Raw genomic sequence first — 24,368 nt, 5'->3', positions numbered from 1 at the left:
GCAACTTAAAAGTTACATTACCCCAGTACATAAGAAACAGTTGCATGACACTGACGGATTCATTGGAACAACATAAAGATGAGTCTGCACATGCATGCTGTGACTGAAGAAAGAAAATAACTACCAGTACTCTAAAACACATTTATGCCCAACAGATTTATTCAAGTGCGCATAAGCAACAGTGTCTGTTGTACAGATTCAACATTTACTGGGTAGCCTTGTTCAATGTCTTTTATTAAAGAACTACAGTAACAACTATCCACTGCTTTTCCACACATTTGTGGCACAACATGATATTTTGTGACATTATTACCAATGGGCCAATGTTGAATCCTGACACCCCAGTAGATGTGAACAATATAAAGATGTTTGACAAATATTGATTGTTAATCTTGATGAAGCCTTTTTACCCACAATGTTCAACAAGAGGTGTGCTCAGCTGCATACAACGTGAACATTTTTATTGTGTTTTATGGATGCATGAAAGACATGAATCAGTCTCTATGTATGTTATCTACATATGTTACAAGCACTGCTATACGAGTCTAAATGACCAATGGTTGTTGTATGGGAATCCGTGCAGTTATAGGGTACTACAGAGGAAGTGACCAAATGCTTAGTTCTCTAATGGCCCCTTGATTTAAACATACATTTTTCTGTTAATAGACAAAAGAAGTCCACAAAAGCACATTGAAGAACACAATCTGTCACATACAAGGTAGACTTGTTAAAATTATTGTTAATAGAGCCTAATCAATCTTATTATTCATGTCAGTTATCACTTATTGCATCTTACATGTACACCTTCTAACCAATTGTAAACATGGATGCATGTTTTTCCAGATTTATCATACACGTATCTCCTTATCTTCTAGGTTAAACCTTTGGCTAGTTCACTGTCTGAATCATAAATATTCATGTAATTGACCAACTCCCCTACACAACCTCCTTATCATATGTACCATATGTATGCGTAGCATAAATGCAATACAGAGCAGTCCCATGACCCTCATGACATATGATAATAATTTACTACTTACATGTAATCAAGCACATACATGCTTATAAACTCAGGTAATTTTTCTACTCCTGTCATCTCCTTTTCTGTCCCGCTCAAGTTGTATCCTTCCTACAGTCCCCCAAAAGTACAACCAGACCCAATTTTAAAAATCAATTATTCAGGCCATCTCCTGGACACGATGACAAAATGGTCTCTTTTCAAAAGACTTGCCAAATCCTTATGCTTAATACAGTAGTTATTATGACACCCGTGAAGCTGACTGTGTTAACTTAAGTTACTGTGTTGTGCACCACAGACCATCCACAACACTTGTACACCCATATCTTCACCTTCCCTTGTCATTATGTCCTGAATGACAAACATCAACACCTTTAACTTAATGACAAATTATCATATAACACAAGCAGAATTACATTACTTTTAAGAAACATGTAGACAACACAATAATTATTACATTATTATAACTTATAACTGAACATCATTTCTCACAGAGCCTCATCATTGCTTTGATCAATTTTTGATACACAATACAACATCAGTGCAAGGTACATGTATTTTCTGTTTAACATAACAGTACAATGCATAATGATAATGATACAATTCTAAGAATCTCCAGCATGGCTATTTATGAGTGCAAGAAATGACTGCCATTCTATTTTTTTTTCAATACACCATTGAAGCTTCACCTAAAATCTGACGCTCTGGATCTGACAAGTCCAATGACAACATAATTGGGTACAGAGAAAGACTGTACATGAACTTCTGAAACAGCAACATTGATATATACACGTAAAGGAACCCTGCACATCTATCAAGCACAAGTGGCTCATCAACTATTATAAAAGACATATTTTCCTATTCAAGCATCAAATCACAGACATCCACATAAAATTACCTACATGTATACTTGCACATAATAGTGAAGGGGGTAAAATGCTTGAACTGTAGTACCTACACAGACCTCTCTGTAAACCGTATTGGCCAATATTGTGCACTCCAATACTTGGTCAACTCTGGCAAAATGTTCCCCCTATTTTGGCCACTTTACAGCCTGCAGAGAGGTCTGATGGAGCCTACTAAAATTGGCTGGTGCTCCTATCCTGCAGTACCAGAGGCTAGTACAAGAGGACTCTCTTCTCCACAGGCTTCCTACAGATGGGACACTCGGTCATCCTGTCCCCACACAGCTGGCAGGTCCCGTGGCCACACAGGAAGATCATGTTCTTCAGCCGGTCCAGACACACGGGGCACATGGTCTGCATAACAACATAACAACATTGAAACAAGTTTATAACACGCCAATAAACAGTTACTCAAGCAACTGGATATGATTTGGAAACGGTCAGACATTTCAGGTAGCATCCACTAACTTTCGTCAGTGGCACTAGAGAACTTGTGCAGAAATGCAGGTTTATCAGCAAGAACGAGTTTATAACAGCTTGATTTTAGTTTTCCACATACATGGCCTGTAGCACAAGCCATCACTTTGATATACTGGTATGTATTTCTAATACTCTTTTACAGTCATGTACATTGTCTACATGTATATGGTGAAGGACAACTTCAATGATCCAGTACAAAAAAGCTGTTTTTGTATCTTCCAAGTGATCATGCTGCCTTACATCTGGATCAAGGATGCACAACATGCTGATGTGACCTTGCTTGTACCCATTTGAGCCAGTTTCTCAGCTGAATTTCAAAAATAAAGTGGATCCGTCCAGCCTTCTATCTGTACTTCAACAGTGATGCTTATCTAGCTTTCTCTGTATATACTCATGCATAAATATAGTAAATGGCCGCTGCCCCCTGTCATTGCTTCTCATAACTGCAACCAAAACCCAGCAAGAAGCAGGGTCCATTGTCTTCTTTTATTAACTCCTCTTTTCACAGTCTGCCAGCCTCACCTGATCTTTGATGTCTTGCAGCTGCTGCTGCAGCTTCTGAATGTCGGCATTGTTTGTGGCCTGCCCTCCTGCCTGCACCTGGTTCTGGGTTTTCTCCAATGGAGCTGGGGAAACAGAACATCATGTCACCACATGAAGGAACTATCACTTCATGACTCCCTTTCCACATTGTATATTGTATGGAGCAGTGTCACAGTTTTGGAAATATTGACACAAGTGAAGGTATGATGACAGTATTTCATTTCCAAAATGAAAAATTTTGTGTCACTTACGTTTCCCTCCACAGCACACAATAAATGGCACCATCTTGTCTATGTTAGATCTGCACTGCACACATTTCTTCATAAGGCTGGCACAATCTGCACAGGAACAGGCAACAAGTTAACATGTCAGCATCTATACAAAACATGTCTGGTAAACATAATCTCATTCACATATCTTTTATTATGTATTACACATTGGGAGCTGTGCTTATCTTAAATTGTATGAACCATGTGGTTCTATGACAGTGTTAATATTTTTCTCTCATAAACAAGTACAAAGACACTTGTAGAAGCACTGCGTCTGCCGTACATGTATTTCTACCTTGCCAAGAACTGTATTGTGGAGTACCTAGTACTAATACTGACTTAAACTGCAACAGACCAGATGTCCACCATTAAGTGTTTTCACCTTATTAAAGGAACACTTACACCTTTCTGCTCTGAATAGCTACACATCTACACACTCACACACTACAGATGCAATTTCTCCTGTTACCTAATAAGTATACTAAAAGATGTTTTAGACAAAATCCCAAAGAAAACTTACTGTCACAGGCACATATATGCAGGCAGGGCTCAAACAGGACCGATGCCTTCTTGTCTGAACACACAACACACTCTTCAACCTGGAATGATACAACAAATGACATATTCAAACTGTTCTATCGTAGTACAGTAGTAGTCAACACTTGACATCAAAAGACTACCTACATGTAAACTATCTTACAGTGTACATTTGTAGATGGAGTGCTAGATCTAGATAGTAATAGAGTTGACAAAAATCATTCTGGTAAGAGAATAGCTACATGTCAAGTTCAAAACCCTAATGTAGAGGACTACATGACCAGTGCTATGGCCTTGGAAGTAGAGCGTGCCTAGCAGTTGTGGGAAGACTTGAGACTTAAAAAGTGGTATGTGTTGCTTTCCTTGTTTAGCACTCAGCACTTACAGAAAGAGAATATGAGCTGCACACACTCCACTTCCAGTAGACTAGCCCTCTACTGTAGTTGCCTTGTAGCCCAGGGGCAACAGGAATGGAGATGGACACCAAAAGGTGTGGGAAGGACTTGAACTGAAGAACAGTACCTTAGTTCTGGACTGCACTGGTTCCTTACAGATGAGGCACTTCTTGACGCGAGGTGAGCAGAGTGAGCAGGTGGCGATGTGTCCACACGGCCCGAACAGCGTGTCCCGCTTCATGTCGGAGCACACCATGCACTCCTCCAGCGCCTCCTCATCGTTATGGATGGACCCCCCGTGGAGCGGCTGCATCGGGGGGCTGAGAGACAAGGCCTACTGTTAGCATGAACGTTCATCTGTGTTGGTACAAGTCATTATGAAATAAAGACTGAGCTTTCCTCCCAACACTGGAATGAATTGGGGTAAGAAAATTTGGGGTAAGTCCCAATTCATTCCAGTGTTGGAAGGAAAGCTTAGTCTTTATTTCATAAAGGCTTATTCAAGTTATTGTAAACACAAGTAGACATACTTTTGGAAAGCTTAGACTTTATTTCATAAATGCTTATTGTTAACTCAAGTAGACGTACTTGTTCATGTGGAGGTGTTGCCTTGATTATTGTTTCTTTTTCTTAAGATTCCTTGATCACAAAACGTCTTCAAGACTTTGTGAAAAGTCTTGCATTTCACAAAACTCGCAAAAGCTATTTATAACTTCCAGCATCGGTCTTGTGGTTGCTACATTTCGTACATATATAATGTTAATAATTGTTATATCTTTAACTGTGCATGATTTGCCTATCATCTACCAGTGTACCATTTAAGACCCTAAAATTTAAGTGAGTGCATGTAGCTCCTGTAATTTTTTTTTTCAGATACCTGTGCCTTTCCTTGAAGCACTTGATGAGGGCCTTGCAGAGGTTGGGATCAGGACACAGGTCCAGCGGCGTCTGTCCCTTCTTGTTCTTGATGTGCAGGTCGGCCCCGTTGGCGGCCAGGAAGCAGGCGATGGATGCGCTGCTCTTCTTGTCTGCACCCTGGGTGCCCAGTCCCATCAGGAGCTGCAGTATTCAATTGTATTATTCATTCATTATTATCATCATCTTATCCGTTACTATCTTACCCATACAGTTATTATTGTTCTTTCACCCTAGCCTGTTATTGTTGCTATTGTTTTTTCTTATATATATATTGTTTTTAACTTGAGTCGGCCTTGTATAGGATATTTTGATCCTGTTGCTGACTCCTCACAGATCTTTTCTGCGATTTTTACTGAATAAAAAAATAAAAGTATTGTATCTGATTTGTATTTCTTTTCAATGATACAGGTCATTACAAGGGTCAACACTAGCAGATTCAGATGGTAAAGCTGACCCACAGAAATAACAGTACAGACATTATACATAAACTAAAATGTTCTAGATGTAAATTTCCAAATAAGGGACATCCATGTAGGTAGGAATACCTGGAATATACTGTATCTTTGTTACCTGCTACACCATACATATAGCTTCCCTACATATCTTACGGCACAGAAGGATGTTCAGTTTTCATATCTAGAAATTGAATCAAACTTTATTTCACTGAAACTGACCTTGCCCACGTCTTGCATGTCTTGCAGCTGTCTGAGCTGAGACAAGGTGTGGTGCCGCAGGGCCTCATGAAGGGGCGTGTCCCCGTCCTTATCCTGCATGTCCAACTTCGCTCCCTCTCTCACTAACAGCTGGAAAAGTACAGGACAAAATCGTCATCTTTCAAGGTGACTCATTCACTACATCCATATTCAGCTACAGTAGGAATTTTAAATCCTCCAGATTCTTTTTTTTTTTTGCATACAAAACGTATAAAAAAATACAAAAAAATAAACAGAGCAGAGAAATAGAACTTCAAGCAAACACCTTAATGAATGATTTCAGTTTTGTAGACCATCACTTTGTTTGGAATACAGAACCAGAACAATTAATCCATTTAAAAGACAGAATGTGAACTTGTGCAAGTAAGAGCAACAAACAGAAATCTTCTTGACGTTCCTACAAGCAAGAAATTGCTGGTTTACGACTGACATTTGAATCAGGAGAGAGATATACACAAAATGTCTTTGTTCTACACAAAGCCAAAGGTCTGATAATGTAATGTTACGTCATGTCCACTTACCCTGACCACTTGAGTGTGCTGTCTCTCCACGGCAAGGTGTAATGCTGTCTGCTGGTTCACGTTTTGATGATCCATGTTGGCCTGACCCTGTGGACAGTCAAGTTAAAGTGTTTCAAGATGACATCTTAGCTTACCTTTTTTTAAAAGAAGTGCAGCTAGTGGATAACCATTGAAACAAATTAACCATAGGTATTGTGTATACTATTGCATCAATAAAATCTTATCCAGTTTTTTATACTGCAAATATTGTCACATTTACCTCTTTAAAAATGCCAAATATCAATCAGTACATAGGCAGATGCCATCCATATACTTAAGATACTATGACCTGATGTAACCTGACTGTGTTTCTGAACATGGATTCAAACAATGTGCCACATTACAGACAACATTCATGCATTTACAACAGATGAAATGGAGCTGTTCTTCAGTGCCTGACATGTATGCCATGAAGTTGACTCTCTCCAGCTTGTTCAACTTACGTTTTACTAGATGTTGAGACAGTGACAATTACACATGACATTCATGCCTTTATAATTACAACCAGTGAAATGGATCTGTTCTTCAGTGCCTGACATGTGTGCAGTGTACATGTAGTCTCTCTCCAGCCTGTTCAACTTACGTTTACCTGGTGGATAAGCAGCTCTGCCACCTCCACGTGGTTGTTGAGGGCCGCGAGGTGCAGTGCTGTGTACCCATCATCCTTCTTCTCGTCTACGATCCACGGACGCGGCAACTTCGACAGCAGGATGCGCATGGCACTGCAGAGAACAACAGGCATAGCTATAGTTAGTACTGTAACACACTTTTACTTTACTTTACTTTATTCATTTTACCAGTAATTACAACTCAGGCCATTATGGCCTGCTTTTCAGGTAATCCTGAATACACACAACAAATACACAATACATAAAACAATTGATAAATATAACATCCAGAACATCAACTAGATCCATAGTAAGCTGTAAACTGTTCCTGTATGAAATGACTCTTGCTGGTGGACAGAAGAGTAAGGTGAGGGTCGTAGTATATGTATATATGTACTGGACATGATATAACTAAGTTGTTCACAAGCACTAGTCAAGTGTATTGTCCATTTTGAGGATATTCATGCAGTTGGTGTCTAATGACTGACTGCCAACCATCTCTCTTCTGGGGATATATACACTTGACTGAGGTCTAAGCTAGTGAATGTCCTTTTTTATGTTGTCCATCTATTTCCTTTTTGGTCAGACTCTTGGATTCTGATCTTCCACATTCATACTCTGATTCTAAAGCTCCTGGCATGAACTTTGACTATGTACTGTAAGCTGTGGGGAAAACTGAAATCCATTAGTCATAGAAACCCTGTTCACCTATACATGAGAGGGCCCAAAGGCCCAGCTATTGGTCACATGTAAAAGCTGACCAGCAAGAGTACATAGAAGCAAGCTAAGGCATGCTGTAATAGTAGATAACTAAATATGAAAAGCCAACAAAAATTAAACTGTTACCAACAATAAGATTTTCTTATCTTAAAGTTGCCCCAACAACTTGCAAACATACAAGTTGATGGCAACTAGTAGGAGACGATGGAAATGCTTACTTTGTGGGGTAAATACCTAATACACCCTATTTCCTTAAATTTCAATGTCATTACATATGACCATAAAATTAGATGTACCCCTTTCTATCATGGACATTAGCTGTAACAAGTCAATTGGTGTAATGTAGCCAGCTGCCACCACACCGTGAGCCTGCGAAGCTGGTGTGTTACACCGAAGGGTGGTTACTAGTATACCGGCTATATAGATATAGATGGACCATTTTAGTAATATTTCTAAAAGGTGAAGAGAGAACCTATGCTCCCCTACAGGTTTTAATATTCTTTGAAATAACTTTCCAGACCCCTAGATCATTTTGTGGCAATGCCATGACCTCACTGAAAAACTACACCCGTAGTATCTACACTGCAACATTCAGTTGCTTAATGAAACTGAAAACAAGAGGAAGATGGAGCATCTTAATTGGATTTTTATAGACCACAATACTTTGTCAAATGTGTCTGTGGCAATTTGTTCCAAGGACATGAATTGTGTCATGGTTCTGTTTGTAAGCCGTGTGTGAACATGTGACACCAGCCCTACTTGTGTAGAACAGCTGATACATCAGCACTGATGCGTCCCTGGGGCCACCCAGTATGGGATGAGTATGGAGAAATGTGCAGTCCAGCTGGATATCCCACATATCTGGCAAGTGTGCGGGGACAGCTGACCCAACATGTCCCTACATAGGCCCACATGAATGTGGAACTGTGGTTTGGCCTGCAAGATCTGCAGAGAGGGACATTTTTCCTTTAGTCCTGCTGTTTGTGTTGAGCAGAGAAGCTGTCATTTTCAGGGGGGCAACGCTATGTTCCGAAGCCCCTACATTCCGACATAGAGTTTGGGCTAGGGTTGTTGGAACATTGAGTGAGTTGTTGGAATTTGGCAGTGTTGTCTGAACACAGGGATGTCGGAACACTGGGGTGTAACAGTCATTTTCACCTTGTTTCACTACTAAGGTAAACTTCAACAAACTGCACACATGCACAGATGTATCTGTGGGACCTCATTCATAATGGCAAAAAGAAAGTTTGCCATTTCTGTCTTCAACTTTTCATGAGTATGCCAAAACTTTTTGAGGTTGTGAGACCCTCTAGTGGATCCCCTTGAAACTGCAGTGTAGTAGTGGATAGTTCATTGCAACCCTAACATGAAAAGGGAGGATATGGTGTACTTCCAATAGGTAGAACAGATAACAGATGATTGATCTTTAATACCAAGGTCCAAGAGGTACATGTATACAGTACCTGCATGTAGGTATCAAGACTAAGGAAATGCAGGCAGAACAATGTTTCCAGTCTGCTCATTTCATTTTGACTTCCAAATGCTTTCTACCCCTTCAATTGTTTTTTTTTCTGCTTCCTGAAATGCATTCCAATGCTAGGTTTCTCCTGGTTTTCCAGTGGGCAGCAGGTAAGGTGAGGGTATGTAAATTCATGTGCATTGATTTCCATTTAATATTCACTTTCTGGAGGGGTAAAATGACATAAAACGAATGCTAGCTGGTCGCAGTCTGGTATGTTTAGTTACAATGGCCCGTAGCTACAAGGTGGAAACCTCAATGAACATGACATTGGCACAGCACTGTTGATGAGTTTTACTTTGCTAAGAGCAAAAACTGTTCCAGTATTTCACAAGTGACACATACATGTATACATGTACATGAAATAGAACATTCAGAATAGAAATATGGGTTGGCATTGATTTCCAAACAGCCATTATTGATCCTCTTTCCTTTATGGAACAGCTTGAAATAATGTAATTGATTCCCGGCAGGAGGGGTGAGAAACAGGACTTTGCTTCTGTAGACTATTGTGTGGACAAATTTCCATTTATCCTGCAAATAAAGGTACAAAAAAAAGAAAATATAGACAGAAAAGCTACATGTATACAGCTGTATAATAATAGAGCTTCACCACACTTCCTAGGGAATACCATCACGGTTAGTATATTGCTAGCATTCGCAGAATATAACATTCTACTAGTTACAGTACTTTACAGTATCAGGTACTATTTTACAGCATGCAAAATTATATTTTGAGAGTCAACACCAATAACTACAACACAGATCCCCATGGCGATATCTTTGCCTTGAAGGGCCCCTCCACATGAGTATTGGGACTGCAGGAAGGAGGACATAACCCTTTCACCTAGCCTGGGTACATCCACTGCCACAGTTGGTCAGTAGCGACTGTGGGAACTAACCAGGATGGTACCCAGGCTACCTTTCACCTCCAACACCATCAGTTTAACCAAAGGGCTGAAACAGGGCCTGGGCTGAAACTAGTGTTGGATCACATTACTGTGGGGGGTCGTGTGGCATAGCGGTAGCGTGTTCAGCTCAGGACCAAGAGGTCCCGGGTTCGAATCCTACCTTGTCGATCTTCTGCCCTTGGGAAAGGCACTTTACACACTTCCCTGTGAAAATGAGTACCTAGCTTTGGTTAGGGACGTCCCTCGGATAGGACGTTAAATAGAGGTCTTGTGTTTGGGGAGAGTCACACCCCACGCACGTTAAAGAACCCACCACACTTTTCGAAAAAGAGTAGGGGCATGCCCTGGTGTGCGATGGTCCAAATACTACCATCTAAAGATTCACTACAGACTCCAGAAAGAAATAGTACCTTGGTGTATATGCCACTACAAGAAAAGCTGGCCAGACAGAAAGTGTCATGATTTTCTACAAGAACATCTGCTTGGAACTTCATCACTTTACGGTTACTCCATTCATATCTAATCGGAAACATTCATGCAAGGGATGAGTGAATTCAACTTGAATCTGAACCAGCTGTTGCAGTTTAGGCACATGGTCAATTTTTTATGAATATAGAAGTCTTTACTTTAATCTTTGACATTAATGGGATGAACTTATTTGGTTAAACCTCCCAGAGTGCCAAGGACATGACATAGTGATGTCATGTGGAACCTTTTTCCCTCTTCTCACACCTGTGCTCACATAATGTCAGTCAAAAAAAAAATTGTTATTCACAAAGTTTATAATGGCAAGGATATCTGCAACACTTGTAGTTCAAGCAACACATGTGATAGAACTAGTGGCCAGGCCTTGGGGTACATGTACACATTCATCTAAGCACCAGCTGGTCACACAGTGTCTGATGCCGACGGAACAGGTGAAAGGGGCCACAACAGGTGACCGCCCTGGACAGCTGAGCTGTGATAAGGTAATGTGTCCCCTGGGTGCCAGGCTGTGGGCTGTGGTAATGAGACCTAACCCCAGGCCAGGGGAGCCTGTGGGATGGTGCACTTGTCCCCCATGTCACACACACACAGCTGAGGTAATAACACAGTACAGGATGGTCCACACAGAGATCAGCAGAAACATGGCACTGTGAAAATTGTCTCCAAGGAATTTTTATTACATACAATGTATGTGTAGAAACTGTATAGCTACAAGTCGAAATGTCTCCAATCAAGTATCCTTACAGCTTTATGTCCTAAAGATTGCAAATATGAAAAAAAACTACATCTGGACAATTGTTTTCATCAAATATAAAGAACCTGTGCAGAAACGAGATATTCTAATAAGCTCTAATTCGATCAACCCGTTCTTTGAAATGCTATGATGTTTTACCAGTATCATTTACTTTGCAGACTTGAAATAGATAAACATTATCCAAAATATCATTTATTAAAATAGAGATGGATTATACAGGTTCTCATACTACAGAATTTGCATGACACATTTACATGATACCAGCTCTGTTCTAATGTTTTAACCTGGGCACATTGTACCAGGAGGACCACTACTTTTCTCAACATGTGTGGTGGGTTCTTTAAAATATGCTTGTGCTTCTCCCGAATGAATGGATTGATGGCTTAACACCCACATCATAGGCCAGATACAAGACCAGTCATAAAAGAATTATCATGAAAAGAAGCCAATGACTGAGATCCTTATTGTTGCTGTTGCCTTTATTGATAGTGAATTATAATTCAGTCAATAATTGTCACATTTCCAACCTGTATGAGAAGAAATGGCAAAAGGCACAAAAATTGAAATAAATTACCTTTTAGCTTTGCACTTTTCACTTCTCACGAGCAATTAATTTCTTTCATGAAAAATGCAAGAACCAATCAAATCAATCACGTTGGCACGGCCTATCACAGGTGCCAAGTGCCTGACAGATTTTAGAAAAATAAAAAAATGGTGACTTCTTTTTCCTAAAATGTTCTGTTGGAAACCAGATGATGTAAGAAGGCTACACAAGAAGTGTCGCCTTACCTTTGCAGGGTTTACCCGTTCCCAGAGTGCTTGGCTGCCCACATTGTAGGTTTGCTTACACAACATGTTGGGAAACTCCCTTGCTGCTTTTTTTGTCCTGCAGGCCTGACCAATGTATCCTGGTGAAACTGACGGATTAGATAATCCTTGTGTGTCATATCTAGTTCCAGTGGCAAGAGGTTTTCAGTCCTCGCAAAGCCAACAATCTGCTGCCTGACTCCCACGCACTTTCCTACAAGCTAAACAACAGCAGAGTGAACTACAAACAAACCCAGTCAAAGTGCACTCCCAGTATATAAGGCTTATCAGCACAGGTTACCTAAATCTCACACTCTAATTTCATCCCAAGCCATGGCAACGCTTACTAAGAATCAGTAAACAGATCAAGTATAAAACATGAAGCACAATTAAGAAATTACCCCAGCGCTGGAAGACCATAAACCTTCCGTAGACATCTTTATACCCAGGGTTTACCGTTCACCTGAGAACCTCTGTAAGCAGGCATTATGTGTACACAGGAAAGATAGCACCAACAGGGCAGGCTCTATATTTAGATAGCATGACATCATGGCACACCAAATATAGAGTAGGGCTATTGAATTTCAATGCAGTATAATTAGATACAGGCAGTTCTCTTTATTTGGACAAACTAAATATAGCAACTAATCGCCTCTATTTTGGGGGCCCCAATCAAGAGGTGCAGTTGGGCTTGGGACAATCAAGGGGGCTGGTGACCAATAGTGGCCTGCCTAAATATGGGAAAATAATGCAGCGTGCATAATGAAATTTGGCCCCTTTCTTGCATTTTTCAGATGCCTTATTCGGTATAAAACTGGGAGGTACATGCAAGAGGCCCAGGGATTGGCAGGAGAGGGAAATGCGGATGCTTGGAGGCAGGGATTTCAGTCTGCATCGGTCAACCCCGGTGGCTGGACACACAAGAGCATGCCATCTCTACTACTGTTCTACAGCCATGCTATATCCCTCTTGGAACGCCTTACTCCATTCAACCGTCTAACTCTGCCCTGTGCAGACCTGGACCAAGGTACGACCAACCCCTATGGAGGCCCCTGGACCAGGGGCAGTGACCTTTGCACACCCCTGAACCCCAGGTTATTATCTGTCAGGCAAAAAGAGGTAGCTCCCAAGGTTGCTGCATAGTTACTTGTCATGCAAATGGCCAGCTGAGGCTGAGAGAGGAGGGGTGGATACTGTGAAGGGAGTGTGCCATCATCGACTGCATGCATGTATGCCCGATGTATGCCACCCTGGCCAGGCTTGGTGGGTAAGGACCGGACTGCCTTTCAGCATAGCATGCCTTACAGCAAGGGTTAGGTTTAAATAGGAGGGGTTCAAATACCAAGGTCATGGTATTAGGGAATAGCACTCCTAGCAACAGTAGATGATTTCATTTTCATGTCATAGGCAAGGGCATCGTGTTACTATTTTTGGAACCATCCCATTTCCATGGCTTAGGCTGGGTTTACATTAGTCTTTTTTCTGACTGGACGGATTCCGGCATGTATCTCGTAAAATGGGTCCGATGGGATAAATTCAATTCTGGAATTTCGCATTGGAAAATTTTGATCGATTGATGATCGGAGCTGAATTATTATGTTGAGCGTGCATTGTATCAGTGCATATCATATTGGATGTACCGAGTGCCATTTTATTGCTTACGCCTCGAAAAAAACTATTTTCCTCGATCCTTCTACTAAACCGCAGTAATAACTGTTCATCTGCATGTTGGTACCCTTCCATGCTTTAAATGCATACCAAGCAAACATATATCGACAGCGTCATAGCATAGATCGCATGATGTATTTAAACTGGGAACTTTTTGTGGCATAGGATCCAATACTGCAGCACAGGCTCAGAATCATATTGGCAGGACATGAATTCCAATTAGGCATGGGCTGAAAATGTGGCTTAGAACTAGTGGCCAGACTAGAGAAACAGATGCCAGAAACCTTACATTTGTCAGGAAGTCTAACTGCTAGTTATTGTAAAGTTAGGGAATAGGGAATAGCAGAAAATTATTAAGTATAAAATGTTTTATCAGAAATAGGTTAGAAATAAGACAGCATGTTTGCATAGCTTTGTATCATTTATGTAAGGCAAAAGATGAAGTCCACTATCTCCAAGTGCTACATGTACAGTTACATGTATGTCACAAGACTTGGAGTATTTAGCTTGACCAAGTGCCTGAAAATCAGGTACCCAGGCCTGTTAAGCATAAGTACTTCTTTACTATCCCATACTGAACTCAATTGTATGGAATGTAAAGAAGTATGTATGGTTAGCAGGCTACCACGTCATCTGGTCATAACAGTAGTCAGGCATTCAGTAAAAGAAAATAACAAATGCAAAAAAAAATCATTTAGGGCCCTCTTCATAATATTGGTTATCATCTGAATACCCTCAAAATGTCTATTGCATCGCATCAAAAGGTTAGAATTTCATGTAGCATTATAGCATGACTAACATTGCAAGTCTCTTTGAACTTTTTTTATCTCTGAAAAAAGGCTCGTCATTTCTGTCAGGCAGTAATGGTTAGTTTCTAGCATAAAACCACTTTAGAATTTGTACCTTTTTTTAATGAGTACTAATTTCTCTAAAAATAAGAAGCAAAGTCTTGAATGAAATGCATTTTCCAGGAAGAGAAATACCCAGTGTAAAAAGAAGCACAGAAACAAGTTCATAAAGTAGACATTTGTATGCCACTACAGTGAAGTTACTTTCAGATCTAATAAAATAGCTAGAGGTCAATTTCATCTTAGACTAGGAACCAAGCAATTAAATTAGTTTTGCCTTAAAGTAGAAGCAATCAAGTTAAAGTAAAAGTGGATAGAGTTACATATACATCACAAAAATGCTGTAATGTGTTGTAGGGAGCATGTTGTGTACTGTAGGTTGGTGTTAGAAAGAAAAGCTAGCATCAAGTCTAGCAGGAATTAAAAAAGAAAGAGCGTCCAAGGTCAGTAAACTTCTGTAAGAGAAGGTCAATGCACTTGGCAAAGTTTGAAAGTTCTTAATAGTCCAGTTATTTATCCTACTAAAACAGGCCAATCTGTCAGTTGGTCAAGACAGAAACCATAAACTATTGTCTGAAATAGAAGAGTAAACAGAGGTGGTGGTAAGGGTGTGATGTCATCAGTCAGTGACCTGACATGTGACTGGGTGCATTTTTGGAAAGCCACTAGGAGAAAGGGGCACACCTGCTACCACATGTGCACTGAAAGACTCCACAGTGTCAGGGTGAATACCACCAGTGAATAGGAACAAAGTGACCCAGGTTTCTATGAGAAAGTCTGGATAAAGGATTTCCAGGCTACTTGGTATTACATAGCTTCTGGTTATATTCAGTAATCCTTTGTTTTCTATAGTTGTCTACTAAGACAGAAGCCTTAGTCTAGTTATTCAAATGTTAGTTCTGATATTATTGTAGCTGCTTAACATATTTAGCTCTAATGTGTTATCTCACTACTGGAGACCACACATACCCGACTGTTTGAGAGAAAAGAGAAAGAAATGCAGGACAAGAAATAAATCAAATTTCTAGTGTGAAGGGGTGGTACCTGCTATTTTAGCAGTACAATTGTAGGTCAAACAAGAACATGGGTAGGGGGGTGCCTGTCCTCGACTTAACACTTTTGTACACATCATGTTCCTAATCTAATGAAGTAGATTTCACATTAGCCAGATGGCTGTATACCATAAGGCTACATCAGTTTTCTCTTTTCTCATAGGTAAAAGTACTTACAAAATGTAAGCCTCAAGTTTTCTGCATCAGACGACCATCACTCAAGATGAGCGTGTTAGATCAGGCACCTTTCACAGGTGCATGAGGGAGAGAGGGAGGGACTGTGTGAACCGGTTTGTGAGACAGGTGTAGGAACTCCACATGATGGAGGGAGGGAATGTTTGAGCAGGCTTGTGACACAGGTGTAAGGACACACAGCCCCCCCTGCTGCTCAGCCTTCTGCTGCAGGGTCCCATCTGTTGTACTGCCCATCTACATGATTTGGTATTGACCCATCCCTATGCAGATTTGATGGGCGAAATTAGATTACATATGAGTCTTTTTTCTGCTGTGGCCAAGATGTCAGATCTTGCCATCTTTAGTACATGAGTATAATACTTGATTGGGGAAATAAAAGAAAAGAATAATGGTTGGTAGGATTTTTCATTACTGCGTACTATCAAAATGGTATGAAAGAGAACCACACCCAAATGACTAGGCATTATGAAAGATATAACTGTGGTATATGGGATGCCATTTTATGGAGTTCAGCTTGTTCTGTCAGTTTTGTGAGTTATTGAAGTGACAGTAAATGATAGAATTGTAGAATCTACACAGGTTAGGTTGACACATAGTGTAACTTTAGGATGCTGGGGTGAGGTGGGGGTGGGAGGGCAAAGCAGTGCACTAACAGCTGAATCAGATTGAAAGGCTACTCTGCTTTAATAAGTGATACAGGTAATGTTAGTCTTCACAAAGGGAACAATGTCTTTCCTTTGTATTGGGGTCTCATCTGTTCTCATTTTCTGAGCCAGCTTAGATCAGCGCTCTTCTGTGATGGATACATCCTTTTACCACACCCATTCTTATTGATTGATTGATTGATAATAGCAGGTTTCTCCTCCTAGATTTGTGCAATTTTGTAAATCATGCGTTGAATCAATTTCTTCATGACATCTGAAATACAGGATCATTAAAAATTTGTGTAGTAGCCTCTATTCTTCCCTTCTAGTCAAAGAGTGACAGAAGCAGGGCCAACAGAAAGGCATGGTCAGCTGTCTTGTCACCAGGGTGCTGAAGACAGTAATTTAGTTGTGACTAATATAGCCCCATGGTCCACATAGTGCTGCATGGTCAAAAGTATCTCATGCAAACACAAATTCTTGACATGCCGTCCCAAATGACCACCACAGAATGTCAACCCTGCGGATGTATAAGGAAAAAGTATTCGGTTAGCGCTGTAGGAAGCTGTAATGCTGCAGAGAAAGGAGTCGTGTTGTGTTGCTATGTGCTGCATCTGTCACTGCAATGCGCATGTGTATATATGGCAAGACAGGCAGCTGATTTAGACGAGATTGACAGAACATTTGTAAACCTGCTGCCCTGACCTTGTGAAATTAAAACTTCTCGATTCTTAATACACATATTGTCCTGGGTATACACCATAGCTCCCCTGCTTTTCTGTCCAATGTGCCTCTGGTACATAGATGAGGAAAAGTGTCACAACAAAGACTACAATATTTGACAATCATGCAAAATTACCAGCAGTATACACTGTAAACCAATTTGTGTTGTAATCCAATTTTTATGAAATTATATCATTTATCAAATGTTTTGGGTTCTCAGCTGACTTTACTTCAGTACACATTAGAACTCAATGCAGTTGGAGGTTTCAGTCAAACACAGAAAAAGCCCCAGGTTAACATCCTCGCTGACAGCTTGTACAAATCCTTTAATAGTTCAACCTCTGCTGCACAAAAACCTGATTAAACCCAAACTCCATTGTAAATGCCCAGGGTGGGCACCAGTGGCAGACTGTAAATAAATCATCACCTCCAGTAGCCTGACTTCAAGGTGACAAACAGCCTGGGGTGTTTTTAGACTTGCACCATTTCTGCTGTTCTAGCAGGTCCGGCTGGAATGATTGACAGGCTGACCAACTGTCCCTAACAGGTGCATGGGACATGGATGCACAGTTGCTCGCATTTTTTCACACTGGGCAGCGAGATGAACAACTGACCGAAATTGGGTAAAGGGATGCATTATGCAAATATCATTTACATTTACTCAGGCAGGCGTCACCCAGGGAATTGAAGACAATCAGAAATGAAGTAATTATGCCACTGCAGGTATTGTTGGACCTTTATATTGACACAAGTCTTATTATACCATCATCATAGTGTGGCTAGTTACTGGAAGTTTTCTACTTGACACCATCAGTTGTGACAAAATAAAATCTATTCTTGTTGGGTCACCTTTTGTAGGCAGGCTGGCCTGGGCCCCTGCACTGGTCATTCATATATAATACCCCTGTCCCTGATCAATGAAGCCAGTAAGGCTGAAAATGAAACATGTTTAATTAGCCATGGAAGACGCAGCACTTCCCGTCCAACCAATACCGAATAATTCCCCCACCCCGCCTTGGTCAGTTTTCCCAGCTGACTCCCCTTTTTCTACTGGTGTTGCCCTTAAAGGGGATTGGCCATTTAAAGTTAGCATGAGGGCCACGTAGCAGAGATGTTAGCTATGTAAGGAATCTAGCAAATGTTAGGTCAGCAACCATGCCAGGTTTTGGCACTTGCCTGTGTAAAAACCATGGGCCCCTCCAGCACCTCCCCAGACACAAAAGTTGCTAACTGCCGGCTAAGTGCATTATAAATTCAATGCTTTGGGAGTGTCTCATCTTCCTTAGCGATTAGATAAGAAAAAAATTCAATATAAAATCACAAATTTGATTTAGGTGGATGGTATCTCGTTCCTGTCCTCTGCTCATCCTTTGCAACATCACACAGACGGCCTAACATAACAGCGGCCCTCTCTCTCTGAAAAGGCCTCCGAAAATTGTTGGACGGACAGATTATTTTGCCAATACTCTTGGCCTCTCTTCAAGTACTGCCTGTCTGATTGCCACAAGGCAGTAGCTGGTACTAAGCCACTAACCAACTGTGGCAATTGATCTGACATAGATGTTGTTTTTACATTCACAGGTAAGCCCCAAAGGTTTGTGCATGTATTGGTTCAGCTAACATTTAGACTGCCGTGTTTGTAGTGGCCACAGAGTCTTGTTTAGTAGGCAGGGAAAAAGGAGAAGATATTTCATCAGAGTGGGGATAATCAGCGGGCCATTGGTGATTGATGCCTGCACATAATTTGCAGATTGAATAGGCTTGGCAGTCCCTGGCCTGGCAGAGTGGTCCTCTGGCCACCTTCTGTTCCCATTGTCGCCAGAACCGCCGGCTTCTGGGCAGTTCCATCTGCAGGGGACGCCCAGGATGAGGGATAGGGAGCGGCCTGGCCATTTAACACTAGATCAAGTCCTTCAGCAGTGTAGGGAGTATTGGTCACTTGGTAGGCAGAGAAGAGGGGCCACCCAGAGGGAATGTCTGCAGCTATTGTTTTAATATTTCATTGCCCTTTCATCATGTGGATATTTTCCTAGGTCACGGGACTATCATTGGAAAGTCAGCCAACTGCCTCACTGGGGAGCTATTAGACTTATTGCAAGCCGGCCACGGGTCCGCACTTTTCCTGCATATCCGATTACGTTCTACTTCCTCCTTGTTAATTTTTAAGCACTCGGCAGGCACATGCTGATACGCATCTCCTAAAAGGACCTCAGTCGTCCTGTACCCTATCCCATCAAAGGCTGCTCCTGCCACCCTCGTTTGCTGTCTTGCAGCCTATCATACAATGTTTCATAGAAGATGGAAGGTTTTCAAGCCTGGATGTTGCATTATAGGGGACATAGGCCTTATCTTGCACCCCGTGATGGGATGGAGGGGAAACTCAAGACAATCTCAAATACGTAAGTGCTGATTCTGTAACTTTTGGGTCTTCAAGGTCACTGAGAAATGACATATCATCTCCGATTATGGCAGTAAATTCTGTGTTTTCGTAAGACGTTTGGATCGTCTATCTATTACAACCCTTAGTAGTGGTGCCTTGAGGGAGGGGGAAATTAGGTGTGGTCTGGCCAAATTTGGTCGGCAGATTTAGATAGATAACAGCAAGAATACTTATGGAGATTAAGTTGGAGACAGGAAATGGCTTACTGGGGATAGAAAATATGCCATGGTTTGCTTTTCAAATACATAATCAAATATGGTGAAATTAGCTACTACTGGTAGTGGTTCTAAAATTTTGCATTTTGTTGTCCCATTGGCTTCATAGACAGTGATATAGAATAGGTGGTATTTTCTAAATAAAGATGTATAGTCTCATTTACTCTCATAATGCATGGCAAGGATGGTTAAGGCTTTAGACCTGGGTAGAATGAAGTTGTACCTGGCTAATCTTTTTATTGCATGTAAGAATTCTCCAACTATATGTCAGAATTCTGACTAATAGTCTACCATATACAGGCAGGGTTCTCTTAGTAGCAAAAGATACTCCATCTGCTGTATGAAAGCAATATAAACATAGGTATTATGTAAATTTTACTGTGACTTGTCTGTGAACCCACGGCCTTAAATGATGAAAGAGGCAATGATGTACTTCCTTTTCTGACCGAGAATATTGGACACTAAGAGAGTGAGATACTATAGCTTTAAAGGTAAGTGGCATTTTCCAAATTAGCTCTAGGATGAACCCAGGGTCAAGCCTCTATGTATTGAAAATCCTTCAACAGAGGTGTTCATTGGTATAACTCCACCATTAAGGGCCCCTACAGGTATTTCCTAGATGCAGCATTACACTAGACCTTGATGCTGAGTTCTCTTTTTGAAGGTTGTAAACTTTTGCACCAAAAATAAAACTGAGCACTAAGTAGTACGGTAACTAAAAATCAAAACCCATGAGGGACATATTAGGTATATATATGTTAGGTATAAGAGAACAATAACTACCTTCATTTAAAATATTCTAAGAAATAGGAGATTCTGTTCCATATAGCTAATATACTTTGATATTGTTACATATGATCACTACCCTGTTTGTTCAAACACCAATTTCAACTGGATATATGAGTTGGATGCCATGACACAATGGCTACAAATCATATAGAAGTTGACAGCTAGGTAATAAGCATAAAAAGAAAATGATATGATAGAGGCAGGAATTAGGGATAAAAGCAGTCTGTAACTGACATAGATAATTTGTATAACTTTGAGTGTCTACAATAGAGACAGAAGAAAAATAAGGCATCACCAAAGGCCCATACTTCAGACCTATATAGAACCATATAGGAAAAGACTTAAGAAGATATTAGAAGTAGGTAAGAGGAAGGAAGGAAGGATGCTGCCTACACTTGCCAAGTATCAGGGATGCTGTGCTAAAGCTGGTAAATTGGAACCAAATCAACTCCTCAATGGATTTGGTCCCCTTCAACCAGCTGTAGCATTGCATTTTCAACCGCACATTCACCGTTGGAATACTGGTCCCACATTCCAAGCCTTCCATTCAACTTCCTCCACTAAGAAGGGAATACCTTGGCAACAAAGCAGAGTAGATCCAAGTCTTAAGGTTAGTGGGACGCACCACACTTCAGAGACCTAAGGCATTTTTATTTTACAAAAACTTGCTACTGGTGCTAACCTTCTCCTACTGTTTTAGTTTGGTTGGGATTTTGTATTGTTAGGAGTGCATGAAGAACACTTAAAACATCTGCCATTTGAAAGTATCATTTATGTTCAATTAAAAAGATGTTATCATTACTCGGGAATTATGAGCAATGGCCTTATTTAAAAATTCTAGTGCCTTCTTCAGATAGGTTCTTTTACTTTTATGTTAGAATATGATCATTATCTGTTTGATTTCCATAGTGTAATAACTGCTTTTCATCTTGTACTGTCATTTAAATACTTAAGTGCTGATGAATACTTTTCTTACACAACAATTTATATGCATAGATATCTATTCTTAGTTATAGGGGTTGATCATAATTATTGTGTACAACATGTTGTTCTTTATCCCTGCATCATTTGTTGTCAAACTCAAAATGAGGTATGTATGCATACATTGTACCAGACTCAGAAAGATGCTAAAAATAAGCTTTAGACAGATAATTTTTGTACATGATTCTTATCTATTGTATGTACCCATTATATTGTTAAAAATATCACCATGACTTGTAGCTCAAAGAGTTAAGTTTCTTTTCCATGTACTGTAAATTTCAACGTATTTTCTTTTGATCATTTTTATGGAACAGCTGCGGCAGATTTTTTGCATTATATAGAGTCTGACATAAGATACTTTTGTTATGTCAATTAAGTGCTCATGTAATATTTTGACATTTTGATATCGCTGATTGTCATAGTTTGCTAAATAAAGCATCTGCTTAATTTGACAAGTATATTGAATCTTATTTTATTCATGTAGTCAAATATCTCTCACCTGTGTATGAATGAATGAATATATTTATCTATAACTTCCATTGTGCTCTGTCTATCATGTGTAACATGTATTACATCAGAAAATGTGCAGAAAATCAGTTCATCTGGCAATTTGATTATATTTCATGGTAAATATAGCACCAGTCAGAACTAAATATTTCATATCTACAAATGCAGTATTCATACTCCTCTCACCACAGATATGTATATGACATCCACGTGCACGGTTACGATCATTGACGTTTGTTAAGTCTTTTTCCTCTGTATTGTGCTTCATGAAAACGGTAATGTGCAATTTTTTTGTAGCAATATAGAGCTCACATCACCATAAATCGATGGTCACTGCAATTTTGTTGGTGCAATCTGCTTACAGGACCAATAAAGTTATTGGAATTTACTGTCAGTGCGGAGCACATTGTGTCTATCTCTGTCTTTACACTTGTCACTACAAAATGACTGCAGTGCATACAATATACAAGCACACTAGAGTAAGGAGGTAACTTTTGAGCCATGGTTTGAATACACAATTTCTTCCAATCTCCCATACCTACCTGAGGGTCCCTAAGTGATTTTTCGATTATTACTAGTACTCTCAAGTGTCAAAGCAAAATCACATCCACCCTGAAGCATGATACCTGGCAGCTACCAGGGTATCCCTAAAAGCTGTAAACATATTTCTTAAACATTGCTGGTACATGTACTTCATTAGTACAGCTGGAAGCATTACAAATTTTATAGACCTCAAAATCATAATCATACCTTCCAAACTATCCAATCTTCTTTTACCATCAAATTCGATTCCTGCCAAGGAACTAACAAAGAAAGGACACAACAGTGATAGATGCTGTTCCACTACATACCAGTATACCTTATGTATGAGCCAGAGGACCATGACATAATCATACACAGTATACTGTATGTGTGGCTTGTTTGCAGGCAAAACCAGGTAGTACACTCAGCCCTTGCCCACATAGATGTATGTGTTTGTACGTCCTGTACCAACTTGAAAATCTAGATTCTTCTGCACAAAATATGCTACATACATGGAAATCAATATAGTTATCCTTTCAATTCTTACTGTACAACTACAGGAAAAGCAGTACAAGAAAGACTGCATCAAATATAACATATTCCTGAAAGACATACACGAGTGTATTAATTATCAGATAGCTGTGGCCTGAATCCAACAACCATGCACTGATACATCAATTACAAATTTTGATAGGTCAAATCATGATAAATATTTGTCCAATTTGATTTTGCCTAAAAAAAACCCTAATGGGGTATTATCCTGGCTACATCCCCAGAAGTTACATTACATGTACCTGGGTCTGTCACAGTGTCAGATACATTTTTGTAGTTGTGTCTCCTCACAGATGGGGGAGGGGGGAGGGGAATTAACAGGAATTTCTTTGGGAAATCTGATCAAATCAGTGTAGGAGGCCAAACACAAGTTCGGTATGTCGACCAACATCATGGTGCACATTGATGATATGTTACATACATGTTGATGCTATGAGACAGTGTTAAACCTAAAGGATAGATTATATCTTAACTCATTCAAACCTTATGACCGATGAATTGAATGGAAAACACTTAGCATTTACATCTTCATGACAAATACCCTTGCTAATTTCCTCCCAAATACCACAAATTTGACAAAGAAATGTCAAAATGTACATGTATGTAGTAATGTACTAGTAGTATTGGTAATATCACCAGCTCTAATGATGATCAGACCACCATATCTGGCATCCTTTGTAAATGGTCATTATAGAGGCTACAAAATGTAACATTAGATAAGGCCTGAATATGGGCCTGAATTTGGCAAAGGATCCCTAATTGTAAGAAAAAAGGGCCAAGTCATCATGCTCCTGAATCTAGTATAAGATGTCATACTTTCAGGGTTGAAACATGGAAGGTTCAGCAGAGGCCTGAAGACTGCGGGACTGCACAGCTACATAAATAACAATCCAATCAGTCTGCCTAACTGGGAAATGGTAGGAGAGATTAAATTTTCAAAATTCCACATGCATGGGTATAAATCTAAATCTAGGATATGGATGATTTCATAATCAAGATCACTGGTAAAGGTAAGCAAAAACACTCGTAACAGTTAAAAACCTTATCATTATATCAATATCATACCAACAGTACTACCACAAAGCTCAA

At 40.1% G+C, this 24,368-nt stretch overlaps 1 protein-coding gene across 4 annotated transcripts in view; it reads right to left on the bottom strand.

Moving 5' to 3' along the window:
* Positions 1-430: 430 nt before the first annotated feature.
* LOC109480888 (E3 ubiquitin-protein ligase MIB1-like) overlaps positions 431-24,368 on the bottom strand; it is a 40,931-nt gene continuing 16,993 nt past the window's right edge. For 2 of the 4 annotated variants that reach the window (XM_019783218.1, XM_019783220.1), the window contains exons 14-22: positions 6,922-7,060; positions 6,300-6,386; positions 5,740-5,868; positions 5,025-5,206; positions 4,275-4,467; positions 3,736-3,814; positions 3,198-3,284; positions 2,926-3,029; positions 431-2,277 (exon numbers count right to left, since the gene is read on the bottom strand). In XM_019783218.1, the coding sequence (XP_019638777.1) occupies positions 2,137-2,277; positions 2,926-3,029; positions 3,198-3,284; positions 3,736-3,814; positions 4,275-4,467; positions 5,025-5,206; positions 5,740-5,868; positions 6,300-6,386; positions 6,922-7,060 (1,141 nt within the window). In that variant the 3' untranslated portion in view covers positions 431-2,136. The remainder of the gene's footprint in view (positions 2,278-2,925; positions 3,030-3,197; positions 3,285-3,735; positions 3,815-4,274; positions 4,468-5,024; positions 5,207-5,739; positions 5,869-6,299; positions 6,387-6,921; positions 7,061-24,368) is intronic. The other 2 variants (XM_019783219.1, XM_019783221.1) reach the window with 1 other exon arrangement.

The sequence above is a fragment of the Branchiostoma belcheri genome, unplaced genomic scaffold (genome assembly GCF_001625305.1).
Source record: "Branchiostoma belcheri isolate BF01 breed outbred unplaced genomic scaffold, Haploidv18h27 scaffold53, whole genome shotgun sequence".
Taxonomy (NCBI): domain Eukaryota; kingdom Metazoa; phylum Chordata; class Leptocardii; order Amphioxiformes; family Branchiostomatidae; genus Branchiostoma; species Branchiostoma belcheri.
This window is presented reverse-complemented; position numbering and strand designations above follow the sequence as displayed.